Source organism: Notamacropus eugenii, chromosome 5 (assembly GCF_028372415.1).
Source record: "Notamacropus eugenii isolate mMacEug1 chromosome 5, mMacEug1.pri_v2, whole genome shotgun sequence".
NCBI lineage: Eukaryota > Metazoa > Chordata > Mammalia > Diprotodontia > Macropodidae > Notamacropus > Notamacropus eugenii.
Window position 1 is genome coordinate 252,880,946 of NC_092876.1, and position 22,852 is coordinate 252,903,797.

Sequence of the window (22,852 nt, forward strand, 5' to 3'; positions counted from 1 at the left end):
TTCTTCGCATTGTATGACCCCTCTGATAACAGTGACATGAAGGAACATTGAAAGTCCGGCATATCTTTTAATAACAAAATAGTAACTGTTGGGTGAAATATTTCTTTATCATAAATTTTCTGATGCCAATTAGAAATAGGAATTCAACTTATATTCACACTTCAGATATTTCTAAGAAAACTTCTGTTGGGGCACCTAAATAGCACAGTAGATATAGCACTGATCTTGAGATCAGGAAGACCTTAGTTCAAATCTGAACTCAAGACATATATTGGTTATGTACCTCAGCTGTAAAATGGGAATCACGATAGCACCTTGTTGTGAGGATCAAATGAAATAATAATTGTAAGGAACTCAGCACACAGGAAGCACTATATGAATGTTAGCTATTATTATTTTTGTGGTTGCTGTAGTTCCCCAGTCTTTTTGTCTGTTTTCTTCCAACCAGCCTTGTCTTTAACTTCTTTTCCAAAAAGGGAACAACTATTCTGCTCAGCCTTTTTCATGAGGAAGAGTCTGGTATCTTCCTCTATCATGTATCACATTTCCTAAACAAGTGGTAAATACATTATTTCCCTAACTGAGGTGTCTACCCCCAATTAGGAAATCAGAGACTGTATTACAGAATGAGTCCTTAAGAATTAGTGTGAATAAATTGTGTTTCAAGGTTGATTTTTAAAAACAGTTTTCAAACTTGAAATTCTGTTTGTATCCTTCTGGTTTCTTTCTAGCTCTTTTTAGGATGCATTTTGCTTTCTAGATATACTATAATATTTAATGTAGGATATAGAATTGCTTTATTGGTAGAGGTTGAGCATCATAGAGGGCTGTCCTTAAAGCTAGGAAGACCCGTCTTCAGGCCCCATCTCTGATAAATACTGGCTGTGATTCTGGGTAAATCACTTCACCTTTCAGTGAACCAGGCCACTTTCTATAAGTTACAGAGGAGGTGCAGGCATGCACTGGTAAGGAACTTTCCTTGCCCAGAAATTCCCTATATCAATATTTATTTTACCCTCAGGTTCCAGAATATCAGGACAGTTTTCCTTGTTAATTTCTTGGAAGATGGTGTCTAGGCTCTTTTTTTGATCATGGCTTTCAGGTAGACCAATAATTTTTAAATTATCTCTCTTGGACCTATTATCCAGGTCAGTTGTTTTTCCAATGAGATATTTCACATTGTCTTCTATTTGTTTTTCTTTCTTTAGGTTTTGTTTTTAAATTTCTTGATTTCTCATGAAGTCATTAGCTTCCATCTGTTTTATTCTAATTTTTTAAAATGTATTTAAGTTTTTAGCATTCATTTCCACAAAATTTTGAGTTCCAAATTTTCTCCCCATTTCTCCCCTCCTCCCACCCCAAAATGCCTAGCATTCTAATTATCCCTATCACCAATCTGCCCTCCCTTCTAACATCCCTCCTTTCCCTTATCCCCATCTTCTCTTTTGTTCTGTAGGGCAAGATAAATTTCTATACCCCATTACCTGTATTTCTTATTTTTTACTTGTATGCAAGAACAATACTCAACAGTTGTTCCTAAAACTTTGAATTCCAACTTCTCTTCCTTCCTCTCTCCCCACCCATCCCTATTGGGAAGGCAAGCAATTCAATAGCAGGATTCTCTCTCCAGATTCTCCACCAGCTCCACTACACCAATCAGCACTCCTCCTTACCCCAGGGCCACTACTCAGGGCTGAGATCCAGATCAGCTGCTCAATTCCCCCAGGTCTTTAGGCCAGGGCTTCAACAATGGAAGCTGCTGCTACCTGGAGCTGGGTCTACACCTCTGCATTCCCTTCTCCCCCAGCTGAAAGAGCTTTGTCATTGACCTTTGAAGCCATCTTTGGCATTTGTGAGTTGAGGAATCTGGGACCTGTAGCTGCTGACGGTGGTGCCTTGAAGCCTGCTCTAGTCCTGTCCTTGCCACTGCGTGACCAAGGCTGGGCTGCGCTCCACTCTGCGCCTGATGTGATAGACCTTTCCTGTCGGCCTTCCACGGTGCCTTGGGCTGGAAATCTCTTTCATTCTGTCATTTTGTGGCTTCTTTAGACTCATTTTTTACAGGTATTTTATGGGCTGTGAGAGGAGAGCTTCTAGAGGTGCGTCCTTCTACTCCACCATCTTCAGAAATTCCCTATATCAATGAAATAATGGGTCTGGTCCCTATCTGAAGCCAAGTTTTAGATATAATTATTGTTTTTTAATTTTAATTTTTGGAATTTTCTGGAATTGATAACTTTAAGGTACAGTAAACTTTATTTATCCAGAGGTCTGTTTTCCATGAATTTCAGGTATTCAAAGTACTAATGATGAGTGTGAAAGTATATAAAAAGGCCTCTTAGATGTGAAAATTAACCACACAACCCATGTTTTAAGGTACATATGATACTTTATAGTCTCTAATATAAAAATTATTTATTCTTATTAACACAGTTTCTACAATCTTTATTGTGTTGTCCTAAGCCAATGGCAGATTAGAATGAGAAAATTGGAAGAACATTGTTCTTATAGGACAGGCACCTTGGTGACATTTAGGAGAGACAGCTGATTTTGACAGAAACAAAAAAGTATTAAAAGGAAATACTTGAACTGTAAAACAGACAATAATTGGGGGTCACTTAATGGAGGGGCAAAAAAAAAATCTGAACACTTCTGTAGCTCATAAAGACATTATCATCATCATCCAATCTGTCATTTGTAAAATATTTTAAGATCTGAAAGATGGTTTACCTGTATCATTTCATTTGATCTTCATAACAAACTTCTGAAATCAGTGCTTTTATTATCATCATAGTTTTACACAAGTAAACTGAGGTTCTTAGATATTAAGTGATTTGACCATGACAACATAGCTGGCAAGTATCAAATGCAGGATTTGAACTCTGGTCTTCCTGATTCCAAGTCAGTCTTCTATCCATTACACTACTGTGTACAGCATAATGACTGTTTGGAATGCTGATGAATGTCAAGAAAAAGTTAAGTTATGTTCAATGTTCTCTGCTCAAGAGGCCATTAATAAATTTTAGGAAGATTTCCATCTGAAAGTTAAAATAAAAGGAAAATATTCTAGTGCTGAAACAGAGTAAGCTTCAGTTTTCTGAAGTATTCTCATATGTGCAACATCAAAATCCATGATAATATAAAAATGAGTTATCACAACAGATACAACAACAAATAACAGATTGTTTACATATGAATGTTCTTTTTCTTTGTTCATTGTGGGTTAAAAAACTGATGATTGATGATAGACTACATTTTAGTTTAGATAACAAGCATTCATTGGCATTACCTGATTAGTTCTCTAACTTACTGTCAGGTCTTGTAAAATTTTCTTGGTAAAGACCATACTACAACTTTGAAAGGGGGTGGAGCTAATGGAGGCTTGGTTGAAGGAAATTGCCTAGACCATCAAAGGCCCACTGTAGATTCTCAAGGAATATTTGTTGACTGAAGTTGTTGAATGAATATGATTCAAAGGTGGCCTCCATATTTCTCTCTCTCTTTTTTTTTTTTTTATTGTTGAATAGAATGAAGGTTATCTCCTAAGACAGGATAGTAATAAAGAAAAGCTCTTTTTGAAAGAAAAAAATGTAAACCCAATTCAGATTTAAGTTTTTTAGTAGTAAAATTAATCCCAAAATTAAAACCTTCAGAATTCAAAGTAAATGCAAGAGTGCCTTGTATCAAGACCATACCTTAGTCTTCTCTGACCTGTATAACTTTAGATCATACATTCCAGTATGACTTAATTCCTGGGGCCAAAAGTGGTCCCTCATTCTACATTTTTGAGTGTAATCAACAAAAGAATTAGAATAGGAAGCAGGGGCTTTGGGTTCTAATCTGTTCTTTCACTGCCCACCTATGTGACTTTGTGCAACCTTCTTCCTCAGTGTGGCTAAAATATAGACTGTATGAGAGCATTAATGTGAATTCAGGCTAGAAAGAGAGGTTGGTACCAGACCATAGAGGTCTTTAAATGCCAGGCAAAAGAATATGTATTTTATACTATAGCATAAAAACAAATTAGGTTTCTGAAAGGAGGAAATGGTATAGTCAGATTGGTGCCTTAAGAAGATTATTTTGGCAACTGCATGCTGAAAGGATTGAAGAAGGAGAGTCTAGAAAGAGGGACTTCATCATCACCTCTCCAGACCACATTGGTGGTAAAATGAGTTGAAAGAAAGGGTTAAATGGAAGAGATGTCTCACAGGTTTAGTCAATAGAATTAGGCAAGTTATTGATGGCGGGCATCAAGAAGAAAAGGAAGACTGAAATATGATCCTGAGGTTGTGATTCTTTGTAACTGAGATGCTAGTGAGATTACCAAGAGAGACTGGGAGTTTTAGAGATGGAAAAGGGTTAGAAGAAAAAGATGATGCATTCAGTTTTAGACAGGTTGAATTTTAGGGTTTGGTGGAATACAAACTTCCAAGCAATAATAACTGTTCCAGAGTAGAATGATCATCAACTTTGGGTTGAAGATTAATGCAGAGGCTAATGTAGAGATTAATGTTAAGGCTAAAGGAGCACTTGTCAGCAGTGTTATTTAGAGAGGAGATTGTTGTATACATTAGATGAGATGGCCTCAGAGGCCGCTCAATTATTTAGTAAACAGTTGCAGAGAAAAGACTGGAACTCAGGAGAGCTAAAGGTCACATATATAGAGCATGCCCTTCTTCATAGATCAGTTTTGGTGACTGAATCTTGAAACAGATTTATAGCATTATCTTTCCAGCTCCATTGTTAAAAGCAAGACTTTTTTCTCTTTTTTTCCCTCTAAGCCTTTTCTGACGTATTAAGATTTATTTAGAAATTACATCATCTATGTCCTTTGAAGTAGTTGTTCATTCCCTTGATTGTTACATTATGTAGGGATCCAAATATATGTTGATGCTAGTTTAGTGAAATAATAAGAAAAAATTGAACATTAATCTTGAGTAGAGGTCAATCCAGAAAACTTTGTTAAAATATACAATTACTCAGCAACAACAACAAAACTCTTTAAAATGTTGGAAAGTAAATATTCTTGTTTAATATACACCTGCCAAGAAATCTGAAAAAGAAAGTATTGGGTTTTTTTTTGAAAGGCAGATTGTACAAACACTGCAGATTATCCCTACAGCTCAATAATCGAGAAAGAATGTCTTCACAAATAGCCTAAAATAGTCTTCTGATGCAACTGCAACAAAGGATATACAACGGTTGACTTGAGGTCACAGCAGAATTCCTTAGAATGATTCACCATGCTCTCTGGAAACCCTACAACTCCATGTTTTCCTAGTCCCTTTTTGGTCTGAAAAAATTTTTAAGTTGTAGTAGTATTATGCTCTTTCTTACTAAGATGAATGATACTGAGTAGCTCCCTAATATTAAAAATCAGTTAGGAATCTCTGAACATTTTTTGGTTATTTTTAGAATATATCCTGAATTAGACACCATACAATTAAGTTATGGTGTCAAGAATGTTTAAAGTTCAAGCTTTAGAAAAAGATGAAGTTTTGGTTTCGCATATATCAATACAGTGTGTGTTTGTGTATGTGTGTACATATTATATATATTACATATAAAACAGTAAAAGTGTTGTGTATTTGTTATTTAAATACATTGCTATTAAGGAAGAAAAGAAAATGAAAAGGAAAGGCAATAAACATATAGTATCTATTATCTCTCAGGCACTGTGCTAAATAATTTTTACTACTATTATTTCATTTATGAAGATACTTTAGTAACCAAAGTATAGTGTTCTCACTATATTTTTTGGTTTAGGACAGAAAAGACACCAGGAAAGTTTGGTTTTTTATAGACACTTATTGAGCATCTACTATGTGTAAGACACAAGAAAGCACTGAGGGAGATATAAAAATGTAAAATCACTTAATCTTCCTGGGCCTCAGGTTCCTTATCAGTAAAATAGGAGGGAGAAATAGCTAGCCTCTGAGGTCCCTTCCAGCTCTAGATTTATGATCCCTTGAAAGTATTTAATTATTAAGATGATCCCTCGTTAGCCCCTCAGAACTCATTTTGAGTCTTTTTTTACATTGGACTGTTCAGAAGATATTCATTTGCATACTGGATGACCATCTCCTGAAACTCTTGAATGTATGGTCTTTCTGCACCGGTAATAAATCTTTGGATGTATATCTTGGAGCTTTTCACAAGAAGTGTGAAGATATAATTGAAATTTTAAATACCTCCTTTCTGATATTTATGATGATTACATGGTTATGATTAATTATGATTAATTAAATAGTTCAATTAAGTGGCACAACAAGGTTAAGGGCGTGCGGGGGGGGGGGGTGTGGAAGGACAAAGAATCTTAGGTTTGTTTTTTTTTTTTTTTCAGTCCTGTCCCTGATTCATTGGTCCTTTGTTTTTCCTATTGATCTTTGTTTTTCCTATTGATAATAAAGCTCTAAGAAACTTGATGCCTCTTGTCTTTACTGGAATGCATTAATAAATCATTAACTCTTTAACCATGGCAGAGTTTGTTTTTCTTATTATATAACTTTTTTCCCCCTATTTTTACTTTAGGAAATATTGATGCTGATGGACAGGGATTTTGTCAAGGAGGATTCAGCATTGATTTTACAAAAGTAAGTTATTGATCCTTATTGAATATTAGATGAAATTAAAATCTGTCTTTCTACTTTATTATCCAAGGTCATGGGAAGACTAGACATACTGTGGATAATTAAAATGCACAGATAGTAATAAAAATATGTTGATCAATTGGTTTAACTTTAGTTATCTTCAATTCTTTAAGGTATTATTATATTATGGGATTAGAGATATAGGAATCTTTTGGTCAAGGATTGGCCTAGGCTACCTTGGCCACAACGACTGTTGAAGACTACATACAAAGTCATAAAATAGGCTTTGAACTATGTGGAAGGAGTACTTAAGTGGACAAAAATTACAGTTCCACCAAGTAGTAGAAAACTCATATTATTATTGTAATTATTAATAAAACAGTTAAATATCAAAATTTACAGATCTGAATTTCATTTCTTTTTCTTTCTCCTTCCCTCTATAGAATTAATGACAATAAGCAGTAAAATAAGTAAGCTATAGCAGAGGAAAACAAGAAAGGGGACAGGTTTTCCTATAGGGTCTGAATAAATATTCCCCTCAAAAACTGATAGGTGATGATTACTGTAAAAATTAATACTTGAATTTCAAATTGGGTAAATTACAAACTATTTTTAAAAGTTTAAGTCCAATTTTGTTTTGATGGGGACTTTCTTGATAACATTGTTAATGTATTATTAAATCATGATTAGAACAGAGTATAGTGAATTGTGATTTTTGCCATCTATTATGGGACATCATAGGAACACAGTGTTAGAGCTGGCAAAGCATCTCAGAGGTCATCTAGTCCAAACACCTCATGTTATAGGAAATTAAAGCCAAGAGCTGTGAAATGGCTTGTCCATGGTCTCACAGTCAGTCAATCTTCAATGTAGGATTTGAAATCAGGTTGAAGATTCCAGATCCCATGTTGTTTTGTTGGGTTTTTTTTGCACCATGTTGATTTTGAGAATCATTTGGTATCTAGTGAAAAATATAGATTATAACCAAAATAATTTAGCCTTTATATGTGTTGAGTTTCACTCACAGAGACCTGGGGCTTCACCCAAATGGTCCTGCATCCTGGTCAACCTCTCCATTTCTAGCTGAATCTCTTCTTATACTCCCTGACCTACTGAATCTAGTCAGGGAATCAGAATGCTCCTTGTTCCCATTGCCACTTTTGAGATTCTCCATTTGTTGCCATCACTTAGCAACCTCTTCTCCTTTAAGCATCACTGTTAGTAATCATTTTCACCCATACAAGTCACAGTGGCTATTGTTTATCAATTCCAAGGTCATTCTTCCTCCTACGTCAAGGAGTTTAAAACTTGGCTCACAGTCTTCCTCTCCTTCCCAACTTCTGCCATTTTACTAGGAAACTTCAGGATTCATGTTGATGAATCAAATGCCCTCAAATGCTCTAATTTCCTACTTTCTCAATCTCCTCAAATCCCATAAACTATTCCTCTTCTCCAGCTCAGCTGAGCCACACCCTGTATTTCAGCCTTACCCAGAAGTGTTTTAATTCCTTGATTAAAAACTCTGATATTCTTCTATCTGACCCTAAAATTCTGTTACTCTGTCTTTCCCTATACCTCACCTTTCTTAAACCTATTCTTTATACTCATTACAATCTCTAAATTTCAGTACTGTCAGTCAGTCAGACAAATATTTATCAAGCACTTTCTATGTGCCAGGCACCCGCTAAAGCTCTGGTGATGTAAAGAAAAGCAAAAGCACATTACTGTTCCTCAAGGAACTCCCATAGTTATGTATACATAAAATATATCAGTGTACATGGAAGGAAATTTCTAAGGGAAGAAACTAGTAGTGTTAGTTTTATGGAGGAAGAGGAAAGAACAAAGAACTCTTGAAGAGACTGGGTTTGGTCAGGACCTGGAAGGAAGGCCAAGTAAAGTTGAGAGAAAGAGCAGGCCAGGCATCAGGGACAGTCATTGAAAAGGCACAAAGTTGGGAGATGGAGAAGTAGACCAATGTAGCTGGATCGCAGGAGATTAAAGGGTAAGCAGACTAGAAAAGTAGGAATGGGCCAGATTTTGAAGGATTTTAAATGACAAATAGAAGATTTTATATTTGATCTTGGATGGAAAATGGAACCACTTGGAATTTTGTTCGTTGATTGTTGTCCTTCGTTCTCGAAGAGGACCAAAATAACATCACCATGATAAAATGAAATTTCAGTGTGTCTGACTGTGGCTGATCAGACCAACATGAGCTTGGATACTCTACCACAGGTTGGGCACTGATAGTTCATGTGAATATTTCAGGTCGATATTCCAAATTTGCACATCCTATGTTTACTTTGTGCTGTCTCAATTCTGCTTTGCTCATACAGCACAGCACCCTTTCTGATGTGGGCACACCATGCTGAGCAGTCCTGTACCAGTGTCTCCCATGTTGCACAATTCAGTCTAAAGTTCTTGAGTGTTCTTGTATTGCTTCTTCTGACCACCATGTGATTGGCTGCCCCATGTGAGTTCTCCATAAAATAGGCTTTTTGGCAAGAGTACATTTTGTACTCAAACAACATGACCAGCCCATTGGAGTTGCACTTTCTGGAACATAGTTTGAATACTTGGAAGTTCAGCTTGAGCAAGTATTTCAGTGTCTGGTACCTTATCCTCCCAAGTGATCCTCAGAATCTTCTTAAGACAGTTCATATCAAAGCAATTCAGTTTCCTGGCATGGGACTGGTAGACTGTCCATGTTTCACAGGCATACAATGAGATCAGCACAATGGCTCTGTACACCTTCAGTTTGGTAGTCAGTCTAATATGAGCTAGCTTTGGCAACGCATGCATCAACCTCATTGTCAAATGTGTACATCCCTGGAAAGTACACTACCAAGGTAAGTGAACTTATCTACAGCATTCAAAACTTCTCCATTTGTTGTAACTGATGGTTCCACGTATGGATGGTGTGGTGGTGGCTGATGGAGCACCTGTGTTTTCTTGGTCTTAATTATTAGGCCAAAATTAGTGCAGGCAGCAGAGAATTGATCCATGCTTTGCATCTCAGCTTCAGAGGCTGCATTGAGTGCACAATCATCTGCAAACAGAAAATCATGTACTAACACTTGCTCCACTTTGGTCTTGGCTTTTAGCCTTTTCAAATTTCAAATACCATCAGTATGGTAGTTGACCTTGATGCCGTTGGCTTCATCCTCATTGAAAGCAGTTGACAGCATAGCTGAAAACATCATGCTAAAAAGCATGGGAGCAAGCACAGTCCTGTTTCACTCCACTGGTGACTAGAAAGGCATGAGAGCATTGTCCACTATCCAGAACCTGGGCAAACATGCCATCATGAAATTGACATACAATACTGATGAACTTCTCTGAACAGTCAAATTTTGACATAATTTTCCATTAGTCCTCATGACCAACAGTGATTCATATGGAATTTGTGGAGTAGGTGGATGCCATGATCAGACCTGCGCTTAAGGTAAATCACTTTGGCACCTGAATGGAGGATGGATTGCAATGGAGAGAGACTTGAAGCAGTGAGGACAATCAGAATTTCATAGCAGTAGTCCAAGAATGAGCAGAAGAGTGTCTGTACCAGGGTAGTGACTGTGTGAGGGGAGCAGATGGGATATGTTATTAGAAATGATAAAAACTGAGGATGATACTGTCAAGTGAGCCTTGGTTGACCAGGAGAATGGTGGTGTTCTTTACAGTATGAAGAAAGTCGATACATTTTGCTTTGAACATGTTGAGTTTGAGATACCTAGGAGATATTAGTTTGATATGTCCAAAAGACAGTTGGTCAACATTAGTAGTCAAATTTCAAATTAGAAAATTGGAAGTTATTTTTTAAAATTTAAGTCAGATTTTGTTCTGGTGGGAGGCTTTCTTGGTAACATTGTTAATGTATTATTGAATCATGATTAGAAGAATTAATTAGTGCTATGGTGACAGCATAGCTTACCGAGAGGAACAAGTCTTATGCCTGACCAGCAGGCTGCTCGTCCTCCTGTGGAGCTCGCGAGTAAAAGAATGAGGCGGGAGAGCAGGTCATGAAGCAACTCCGATTTATTCAAGCAAGCACTCTGATTATATAGTCTCTGCCAGCTAGCCCAGTGAACCATGGTAACACACACACAAACAAACCCGAAGCTATAGTAATGAACACAAGCTGGAACTATAGTGACAAAAACAAACCAGGGGTGGGGCCGTCCCTTCCAGCGCCATCTTGTTCACCCTTCCCTGCACCGGACTCAGTTTACCTGATGTCCATCAGTGTGGCATCCCAGATGGTGTGGCGGTCAGCGCCCCTTACAACTCCCCCTTTTTGTTTTAGACCTGATGACCTTCATGGGTTTGTACATCTCTCAGCTTGAACTGATTTTTAGTAAGCATTCTCATTGTATCTTTTACAGTTCATAGGGCATATTTTAGACATGCTGGTATAAGACATATAACAATCAGGATAACAATACCTCCTGACAACAATGGACCTAGCCAATTAAACAATGAGGTGGAATGACCAAAAAGTTGCATCATGTCTGAAACAAAATTTTCAGGTATTAACTTTTTTGTCTCTTGAGTATGTATATCCAATGCCAATTTTTCCAACAGTTTCATTTCACTTGAAACATTGGTGAGTGTTAAACCGTGCAACTGAGCTCTTATTTCTTCCCAATTAAATTCAGTATCATTATACAATTTGTTCATCATGCAAAAATGACAATGAAGATGCTTACTGAAAATCAATTCAAGCTGAGAGATGTGCAAACCCATGAAGGTCATCAGGTCTAAAACAAAAAGGGGGAGTTGTAACGGGCGCTGACTGCCACACCATCTGGGACGCCACACTGATGGACATCAGGTAAACTGAGTCCGGTGCAGGGAAGGGTGAACAAGATGGCTCTGGAAGGGACGGCCCCACCCCTGGTTTGTTTTTGCACCCAAGTTTTATCAGCATTAATTAGAAAGGATTCCAAACTCCAACTTTCAATTGCTCCTGCCATTCATTTTCTCTTTGCATGCAAATTGGAACAAAACCAATTAGTTATCTAATCTTATTTATGTTACCTAATCTTAACCAGGCTGCCGTTGCTTTTACTCCTCCCTAATTGTTACTCCTCCCTAGAAGATGTTCCAAACCTTCTCTTCTATCCTCAAATTTCCTACCTTCCCTTCACTATCTTAACTGAGGAACTCCTCTTACCTTTGCTGAGAAAATTGAGGCCATTCAGTGTGACCTGCCTCTTCTGTTAATTTCATCCCCCCAAACATATCTCCTCTTTTCCTCTAGTCTGTTACTGAAGTGACCCTTCTCACCAGTGCCAACCAATGAGTTCTTAATCCCATCCCCTCCCATTTTTTGTAGGAGATTGCCTCTTTAATCATGCCCCATCTCTTGCTAATTTTAAACTCTTTTTATCTCCTGTTCCTTCTCTCCTGCCTTCTAACATGTGTCTTAACCCCCCCCCTCAAGAAACCCCCTAAAAACCTTCATACTCTGCTATCCACAAAGCTAAAATTCTTTTGTCCAAATTCTTGAAAAAAGCTGGCTTATACTAATTATTTGTTTGCTCTTGTCTCATTCTTCAAAACCCTTTTCGGTCTGACCTCTGATCTCTTTACTCAATTGAAACTGCTCTCTTTAAATTTACCAAATCATCTTTTAGTTGCTAAATCATGGGATCATAGATGTAGAGCTTGAAGGGACCTGTAGAAATTATGTAATGATTCCTCAGTCTCCTTTGCTGTTTCATTTTTTTAATTATTTTTTTCTCTTTTTTAATTTGTTTATTATTTTGTTTTCAGTGTTCTACAATCACTTCCATATAACTTAGATTTTTTCTTCCCTCCCTCCCCTTCCTCCTCCCTCCCTGACTTAGCATACAATTTTATATAGGTTCTACACATACATTCCTATTAAATACATTTTCACCTTAGTCATGTTGCTATTGCTATCACCATTAGTCAAGAAGAATTAAAATGAATGGGAGAAATCATAAAACAAACCAAAACGTAATACAAAAGAAAATGGTCTGCTACATTCTGCAATCAAATTCCATAGTTCTTTCTCTGGATGTGGAAGGCACTTTGCCTTAAAAGACCATTGGGAATATTTTAAGTCCTTGCATTGCAATGAAGTTTTAAGTTTACCAGAAAAAATCCTCATACATTGTGGTTGTTGCTGTGTTTAAAGTTCTCCTGTTTCTGCTGCTTTCACAGCATCAGTTCATATAAGTCTTTCCAGGCCTCTCTGAAGTCTTCCTGTTCATCATTTCTTATAGCACAATAGTATTCCATTACAATCATATACCACAATTTATTCAGTCATTCTCCAATTGATGGGCATCCCCTTGATTTCCAGTTTTTGGCCACCACAAAGAGTGCTGCTATAAATATTTTTGTACATGTGGGACTCTTTCCCATTTTTATGATCTCTTGGGGATACAGTCCTAGAAGCACTATTGCTGGGTCAAAGGGCATGCACATTTTTGTAGCTTTGGGCATAGTTCCAAATTGCTCTCCACAATGGCTGGATCAGCTCACAGCTCCACCAACAATGAATTAGTGTTCCAACTCTCCCACATCTTCTCCAACATTTACTCCTTTGCTGTTTCATTATCCATGATGCTCTCTAACTGTGTGTATACCCCAAAACTGTGCCCTAGGTCCTATTTTTCTACCTTTACACTCCCTCAATAACCTTATCAGTTTATATCTTACTGAGATCTCTCATTGGGGCTCAAGTCACATATCACCAATTGCCTATTGGACATTTCAGGTTGGGATATCTAAGAGACATGTCAGATTCAACATATCTAAAACAGAATTTTGCCCATTACACATAGACCTTTTTTTTTTTCTAATTTACTTATTTCTGTTGAGGTCACTACCATTCTTTCAATGACCCATGTTCATAAACCTCAGAAGTATCCATAACTCCTTCCCCCTACCGTATATATTCAGTCACTTGCCAAACTGTCATTTATGCCCTTGCTACTTTCCTTGGGGCATATAGAATGCTCAGGAAGGACTAGCACCTCTAATGTGAGGGCTTGTCAAGTCCTTTTCAGGGCTGCTCGTTCATCTTTGATGTTCACCTGATTTACCCAATTCTTACTTGGGGCTCCAAGAAGCTGTAGCTTGTGCAACAATCACACCCTGGTGTCAACAGTCATCCTAAACCAGGTTGAGGGTAACCAACATTTACACACATATATGAGTATATATGTGTATGTATGTATAAATATGTGTGTATGTATGTGTGTGTATATATATATATATATATACATACTGTATGTATAATTTTGTGCAAACCATGTAATTTTACAGTCTGAGGCAATTTTCTAAGACTATAAATTACATTGGTAAAGGAATTCTTCACCAAGACATCTCTATAGAACCAGACAAAAAACAAGGAAAGGAGAGACTTTTCTTAATTTTTTTTTAATTTATATATTGCCTCTTCTTTCTATCAGATTTTCAAGTGTTTTTTTTTTTTTTTTTAAATAAATTTCAGTGCAGTAATTCCTTCCCTGATAGGAACATATTGATTAAAAACAGGACAAGCAGGATATGAATTTTTTTTAGATTGCGAGAAAAGAGGATCTATGACAAGCCAAATTAATGAAAACCACAGACACCAGAGTCTTATGATCATTTTTTAAAAATGTAATAAAGTATTAGTATCTTATCCCTTTACTTACATTTCATTTAGAAAGGGAAATGTTTATACTGTTGCCTAAATTAGTTAAATAATCCATTCCCTATTCACTTGATATACCAATGCAATATTCATGTTCAAAAGTTTGTGTCCACACAAAATGAATAACTTTACATTAGTAAAATAATTAACTTTTAAGAAATTAGCTCATTTTTCTTTATGTTTATAGTACAACTAGAAATGTTCTTATTCCATAATACAGTAACTCTGATGCTCAATTTATTATTTTAAAATAGTTTCTAAAGCCAAGTATCACAAATTTTAAATTGGAGTCCACTTTACTAATATTGCCAGTTTCATCTACTCATACTGCTCTAACAGTGGTGTTCAATTGGAAGGAGAGGCACTTGGACTTTGGGGGTTGATTTGTCCCCAGTAAGCCATTAAGATTTATTTTTTCGGCTGAAATAGTAAATACTTTGTGTTTAATACCCTCAATTAATTTTCTGCAATTAGTAATGGTCACAGAGTAGGAAAAGACAAGTTAGCGGTAAATTATCTACAGTAAGTTCTGAAAAATTTGACCTTTAGCTTCTCCTCTAATTCTATCAGATGGTTGCCATAGACACCAAAAAATTTCCCTCCAATGTAGCATAAAGTTTCTTTGAGAGTTATCAGGATGAGAAATTTGCTGATGTAGTCACAAAGTTTGATAATCAGAGTATAATAATAGGAAAACCCCATGTTGGATTAATAGATACAGTCAAGGTAACAGAATCCATTTTTATATTGAAATATATATATACACTGGTATGCTATCCTTGATGTAGTGGGAAAAATAATAGGTAGAAAATGTTAAGAGAATATATTTTTCTTTTTTGTTTTTAAAATATATTTTTACTAACAATGATAGTTACCGAACCTGAGAGTATAATGTATTTTAATTTTAAAGTTATTTTAATTTTCCCAATATTTATTATTTTAATTTAAAACATATCTCTTTAAAAGAATATTTTTTCTGCATCATTTCCCTCAGGCAGACAGAGTACTTCTGGGAGGTCCTGGCAGTTTTTATTGGCAAGGTAGGTTAATTAAATTATCAATATCTGATAAAGACTCTTGCTAACTTATTTTGTCTCAGCAATATGTTTCCAGATTAACTTTGAGAAGAATTGAGAAATACTGTTTTTGTGACTCAACACTATTTCTTTCCTGATTTTTGAAAGATGAAAAAAGGGGCACATGTAATTTGAGAATTTATGATATGTGTTGTTTGTATAGCTGCTGCATGTGTTACAACTAAGTGATTAAATATACTGCTGTGGGGTTGCTCAAGATTAAAATTTAGCTTCTTAAAATCCATTTAAGTTAAATAACTTCTATCTTTTGGTGAAGTATAATATGTTGCTATGTGCTTAAATGCATATTCAATTTGCGATTTTGAATATTGAGTTTAAAATATTTTAAATGAAGTCATAGTTCTTTTAAATGAAAATTTTATTGCTAATCACTAAAATAAAATTTGATGTTCACTGGAGAAAAGAAAACATACATGAGAGGTATCTGCTTTCTTGAACTACCCCTGGATGGTCTCTTAAAATTATTATTGATATCTTTTATTTTTTATCACCTTTATATATGAATATTAACTCTCCTCCTCCTCCCCTAACCAGTAAGCCATTTCCTGTAACAGAGAAAAGGAAGAATAAAAAAAAGGAGTGAGGAGGGGAAACGAAGGTTTAGCAAAACTAACCAATACATCAGCTCAGTCTAGCCTAGCATATATACAATTTTAAATATCCATAATCCACTGACTTTTCAAAGAAGGGAGAGAGGAGCCTTTTTAAAGTCTCTTCTTTTGGGCCAAGATAGGTCACTTTAAGTACCCAGTGTTATTTCCTTTTCTTCTGTTGTTCTTTTCATTACATTAAAATGTTACAGACATTATTTTCCTGCTACTGTTTATTTTACTTTGTATCAGTTCACATATTTTACCACACTTCTTTGCATTCTTTCTATTCATTGTTTTTTACAGAGCTGCCCTATTCCATTATATATTAATTACCACAGATTTTTTTAGCCATTCCATAATCAAATGGATCTGTGTGATTTTTTAAAAGATACTATTTAGACAATTCATAATTTTTTTATCATTGGCTGTGGAACAAAATGGAAATAGAATTCTTATAAATGGATGTTTAAAAAAATAAAACAAATAGCTTATTTTCCAACTAGTGCTTAATATTTAACTTTTTTTTGCCTGCTTTGTTGTCTGCTTATAAAACATCAGGATTCTGTATGATTCATGGGTACGTTAATATCCTGATTTTGTCAGTATTTGGTAGAGTTGGAAACTGCCATACAGAAAATTATACAGATTCTGGATTTTGATCATACTAAGATGAGACTTTTTTTTTTTTTTTTAGTTATCAGTGTCTTCCTCTACATGAGACTTTGGGAAAGAATGAATTATAGAGATAAATTATACACTAGACAATGAACAAACATTTCTTTTAAAGAAACTAGGGGTTGTTGGCAGCATTTTGGTTTTGTAAAATTCTTAGTGCCTTCATGTGGCTATGAAGTAGTAGATCCTTTTTCTTTATATAACTTGCATTTGTTAAGAAAGACATAGATTGAACTTGTTGAGAAAGTTTTGGATTGGACTACTCAAGCTAAAGATGACCTTTAGATAAAAAGCATATGTTGTTAGATTGCAAGTCTACGAAATTTACATTCAAGGTATCTGGAACAGATTCTCAGATCATTACCCTGGAGGTATTCGTTTGTGGGTGGAATTTAGCCCAGGGTATGCAGGTAAATGTTTACCAACAAGCTCTCCAGAAAATGCAAGGCAGGCTTTTAAATTTAATCTCCATTTTTAGCATTTTCTCCATGACTTTCTTAAATCTAGACAGTCAACAAAACAGCAAATCAAGTCCTGATTTGTAGCATTTGTTGATTTTAGGGAGTATAAATGCTCACACTAACAATATTACGACTGACTTCAGTACACCCTGCTATAAACAGATCAATAATATGAATTTAAGATAACAAATTTATTAGAAAGGAATATACATATATACGTATGCATGCATGCATCCATCCAATGCATACATACATACACACAGGGTGTGTTCTGTGCTCTTTTCCTTGCTTTCTTCTCTTGATCACTGGAGGACCAAAGAAGTTGTTCTTTCTGTATTTAGAACCAATGACTGTTTTTCAACTTCAGTGGAATTGAGTTTTTCCATGAAAATAGCTTTGAGATTTCCAAATAGTATCTTCACATTTGTGTTGAGAAGTGAGTTACAAGTAGAAGCTGCTTATAATTCTGGAAGGATCCCCAGACTGCAATTTTTATTTGTTTAATCCATAAATAATACTCTGTACCACACCTCACCCCTAAATCCCTTTTTTGCTAGCTTTAGTAGATTTGTCCCAGTGACAACTTGTTATAGGTAAAGGGGAATAAAGAATAGATTAACTGTAGAAGAGCAAAACATGGAATAATTAAGGAAAAAAGGATGAGGAAGATGGATGGTGAATAGAGAGTCTAAAAAAAATGTAAGTCAGGGAATAGGAGGATGATAGTAGAGAACATCAACTACACTAGCGTATTTTCATTTGAATTTTTATAGATTAATTTTTATATTTCACCTGAAGGGAAAATGAAGCAATTAACGCAAATACAGAACTAAAACTTTGACAATTTTAAAAACCAAATAATGGAGTCTGCTAAATCTCTGAGCTTTCCAAATGGGATTTTAAAAAATTCATTCCCTTTCTCTCCTTCTTCCTCACCCCCACTCACTGCCTGCCTACATGAACAGACTGGCATGCTGTGGGAGAGGAGGAAACATCACATGGGTATGTCTGCGAGCCAAAACACTGTCAGGAAGATAGATTTTGAGCTTACCTATCAGAGTTGTGTATTAACCCTCCTTTTTGTGTGTGTGTGTGTGTGTGTGTGACATGACTGGTGATGTTTAAAAAATTGACTTAGATGAGTTATTCTGTTTGAATTTTTAAAAATAAAATGGAAGTATTTGAGTGATGTCTGTAGATGCATTTCTGCCCATTATAAATCTGAACTATGCTGAGGTCTCTAAAAAGATTTCTCAACTGTTGATGTAATGTTCAATGAAGTTTTTATTGTTAGCAACAGCAGTGTAAATAACATGGAGGTTAGGATTTAATAATGATTGCAATGACTCACTCTCTGAATGAGAGAATACTTTAGTAAAATGAAAGTCCCTGGTGCTTCAGAAAAATAAACAGAATTAATTTTAGACATGGTAGTAAAATATATGACTATTAAGGTTTAAGTTCTGCTATGAAAATCATCAGTAAACATTTAAGTGCCTACCATGTGCTAGACTCTGTGCTAAATGATATAGATTAAAAACAACAACAACAAAAAAACAAGACAGCCCCTGTCCTCAAGGGGCTCACATTCTTATGGAGGAGACAACAAGCAAACAAATAGAATATACAGGATAAAAAGGAAATCGCTAACAGATGGACCAAGTCACTAGAATTAAGAGAGTTTAGGAAAGTCTTCCTATAGGAGATTGGATAATAAAATGGTGATAAATGAAAATGATAATAAAGATAATGTTTACTGCCTTTAGCCTCATTGTTTTATCTTGAGCACGTTAGACAAACACAAAATTTTAATCTTTCTGAACTGTAGAACTCTGCCTTTAGCATTGAACAAATGGAGCAACTACTGATATTTCTAGGTTCTGACTATGGTGAATTAAGTGCCAGATTTTTTTGGTCTGGTCTCATTTATCTGTAGTCATATGTACTTGACTTGGGTATTCCATGAATACCCAAACTGTACAGACAAGAAAATTAATGTTTTCCACAGCATTTTGTGGCTATACATGTAAACACACTACACAAAATGAAATCAGTTAGTGAAAGAACTTATTTGAATTGAATGGCATTATAGAAATTTCCCTGCCACGCAACAACAAGAGAAAAAATCCTAGGGTTTTTTTTTTTTTTTAAGGTCTTGATTGAAGTGATAGAGGAATAGCCTGAAGAATCCTAGGTCCCTTTCCTTAAATGCCAATGTTATTCTGAAGCTGAACAAGTCCATGCACTTCCTTAAATGCCTAATTTATCTTCATGGAGATGTTTAGGAATTGGTAGATAGAATAAGAAATAATTTTGAATAGTGAAGAGATCTCATTAAACCTGTCTTCAGACTTCTTCTAGCTTGTTTTTCATGTGTGTAATTGAGGAATTGAACAGTTGGATTCTTGCTTAGGCATTCTAAGTAGTACTACAAACTAATATCCAATAATGACATTAGGAAAAAATTCCGAACAAGTAACCCTCCTCTGTCTTTTTTTTTTTTTTTAAGGTTCATAAGTGAAACTCTATTAGAAAGTCACAATGTTCTTTTTTTTTTTTTCAGGTCAGCTCATTTCTGATCAAGTGGCAGAAATTGTTTCTAAATATGACCCCCGTGTATACAGCATCAAATATAATAACCAGTTAGCAACTCGGACGGCTCAGGCTGTTTTTGATGACAGCTACTTAGGTAAATATTCTAAATAAATAATTCTATTTTTAAAAATTTATTTTATTTTTTCATTTGTGGAATAAAACAAGCATTTTGATAACATAGCATAGTAAAAAAGAGGATTACACAATAAACTGCAAATCTACTATGTACAAATTGCTATTTGTAAAAAATATACAACAAAGTATCATATAAATTTCTTTTTTCTTTTTTTTTTCTTTTTTCTTGCATCCTCTCCACCCTAGAGATAGCCATTACACATAAATAGGTGTGTGTGTGGGTGTGTGTGTGTAAACACACACATATATATGTAAAATTATTCTGTATGTACTTCTTTTCATCAGTTCTTTCTCTGCATACAAATAGCATCCTTTTTCCTGTGTCCTTTATAGTTCATTTGAAGTATTTATAATAGAATAACTTATTTGCTCAAAGTCATTTTTAATACAATATTGCTGCTACTGTATACAGTATCCTGTATACTTAGTTCTGCTCATTTCACTCTTCATTATTTCGTGCAAGTCTTTCCATGTTTTTATAAGATTATCAGGCTCTTCATTTCTTATAGTAGAGTTGTATACCATCACAGTTATATGCTGCAATTTGTTTGGCCATTCCCCAGTTGATGGGCATCCCCTCAATTTCCAGTTCTTCATCACTACAAAAAGAGCTGCTATGAACATTTTGGAATGTATAGGTTCTTTTTCTTTTTCCCTAATCATCTTTGGAAAAAGACCTAGTAGTGGTATGGCTGGGTCAAAAGGTATAGGTAATTTAATAACTTTTTAAGCATAATTACAGATTGCTCCAAAATGGTTGGATCAGTTCACAATTCCAGCAAAAGTGAATTAGTGTCCCAATTTTTCCACATCCCCTCCAGTATTATCTCTTCCTTCTTTGATCATTTTAGCCAATCTGGTAGGTGTAAAATGATATTTCAAGGTTATTTTAATCTGTACTTCTCTAATTAATAATGATTTGGAGCACTTTTTTCATGTGACTATAAATTGTTGTGATTCTTCATTGGAAAACTGCCTGTTCATATCTTTTGACCATTTATCAATTGGGGAATGACTCATATTCTTATAGACTTGACAAAGCTCTTTTTATATTTTTGATAAAAACCCTTTAAGTGAGAAACTATCTATACATTTTTTCTCAGTTTTCTGCTTTCCTTCTGATCTTGGCTATATTTGTTTTATTTGTACAAACACTTTTTAATTTAATGTAATTGAAATTACCTGTTTTACACCTAACTTTACTCTCTGTCTCTTGTTTATTCATAAATTGTTCACCTACCAAATAAAATCCTGTTTGAAGGAAAAAACCCACCTCATTCTTTTCTAATGCTGTATAACATATTCAGTGTTCTTTTTTGCTATTGAACTAAGAGTTAGCAGGGCAAAATGTAAAGAACTTTGGACTTGGAGTTAGGAGATAAGTGAGTTTAAATTCTAACAGTGACAGTAGCTGTTTGGCCATAAGCAAGTCATAAGATTATAGATTTAGACTCAGAAGGGACTTTATATGCCACTGAGTCAAACCTCTTCTGCTTTACAGATGAAGAACCTGAGACACAGAAAGATTAAGTTGCAACCAGGTTCAAATAGTTAGTGTTTGAGTTGGGATTTTAACTGGCATCTTATCTGACTTCTAATCCAGTTCCCTCCATACGATAAGATGCTGCCCCCTCCTTTAAGCCATTTAAGTTATCTGAATTCCATTTTTCTCATTTTATAAAATAGAAATCATAGAATCTAGATCTTGAATGAACCTTAATGATCATCTAATTAACTCCTGTCATTCTATGGTTAAGGAAACTGAGGCTCACGAAGGCTCAAGTGATTTAAGTAAGATAATGTAGACAGTGGGTGGTATCAGAGCTGGGGTGATGGCATTACTAGTTCTACATATAATTACTTTATGACTTTAGGTACAACATAAATATGACATATAATTACCATAAACATATTTGTAAAAGTTTGTTTTTTGAGCACTGAATAACATAGTGTGCTTCAAAGAACATTCAGTGTTGAGCTGGATGTCCTGGGTTTGAATCTGCACTGTGTGACCTTGGACTAGTTATTTAATCTCTCTAAGACTCAGCTGCTCCATCCTTATAAAAAGAATCAATAATATTTTTGCTGTCTACCTTACAGAATTATTAGAAAATATTCTGAAAAGTACAACATAAATATGAGCTGCTACTTTTCCATCAAATTCTTTTTGTCAGTATATTGATATTGTAGAGATTATCATCTTAGGTTTTCAGATGATATTGGTTTAAAACTTTTTTTTATTCCATTGACTATTAATTTTGGTTTAATAACAGTGCAGAAACTATATCACAAAAATGTGAAATATAAGTGATACTTATGAAATAAGTAATACAAGTAATAGTAATAATCATGAAATAAAATACTCATAATATTTGTGAAGTGAAATAAAAATGATAATTTATCACTGGCTTAAAGAGACCTGTATTTTTTCTGGTGTATGTGTGTGTATTTGTTATGATTCCGATGAGCTGGTGGAGATTTATCCTATTTAACTAGCTCTAATGCCGTTTCGTAGAGATAAACCTTGTAACAGAGGCTGCTAAGTGGCACAGTGTATAGAGCATTGGATCTGCTATCAGGAAGACATGAGTTCAAATTTCGCTCAGACACTTAGTGTCCAAGTGACCCTTACTTAAGGCATTCAACCTTTTTCTGCCTCATTTCTTCTGTGAAGCAACTACTTTTCAGGGTTATTGTGAGGATCAAAACACATAATATTTGTAAAGTACTTTGAAAATCTTATAACACTTTGTAATTATTATTTAAAATATTATCTAAGTAGTCAATAACATTAGATATTTATTGAGTGCCTACTATGTGCCAGGCACTATGTAATATGAAGAGGACTGAATTCTGCTTTGTTTTGCTGTATGAAATCTTGGAATGTTTAGAAATGATATCTAGTTTGAATTAAAAAAGAAAAACAAACCACTGAGTGAAATACATTATACTTCATGGCTTTTGTGGTCCCTGGTCAATTTCAGCAAATTGCATCTTTATGCCAATAATGAAATAAATTGTCTTCATTCCATAC

At 35.1% G+C, this 22,852-nt stretch overlaps 1 protein-coding gene across 4 annotated transcripts in view; it reads left to right on the forward strand.

Moving 5' to 3' along the window:
• Positions 1-22,852, forward strand: part of ITGAV (integrin subunit alpha V) — a 115,523-nt gene that overhangs the window by 55,789 nt on the left and 36,882 nt on the right. For all 4 annotated transcript variants that reach the window (XM_072612597.1, XM_072612595.1, XM_072612596.1 and 1 more), the window contains exons 5-7: positions 6,532-6,593; positions 15,257-15,302; positions 19,652-19,777. In XM_072612597.1, the coding sequence (XP_072468698.1) occupies positions 6,532-6,593; positions 15,257-15,302; positions 19,652-19,777 (234 nt within the window). The remainder of the gene's footprint in view (positions 1-6,531; positions 6,594-15,256; positions 15,303-19,651; positions 19,778-22,852) is intronic.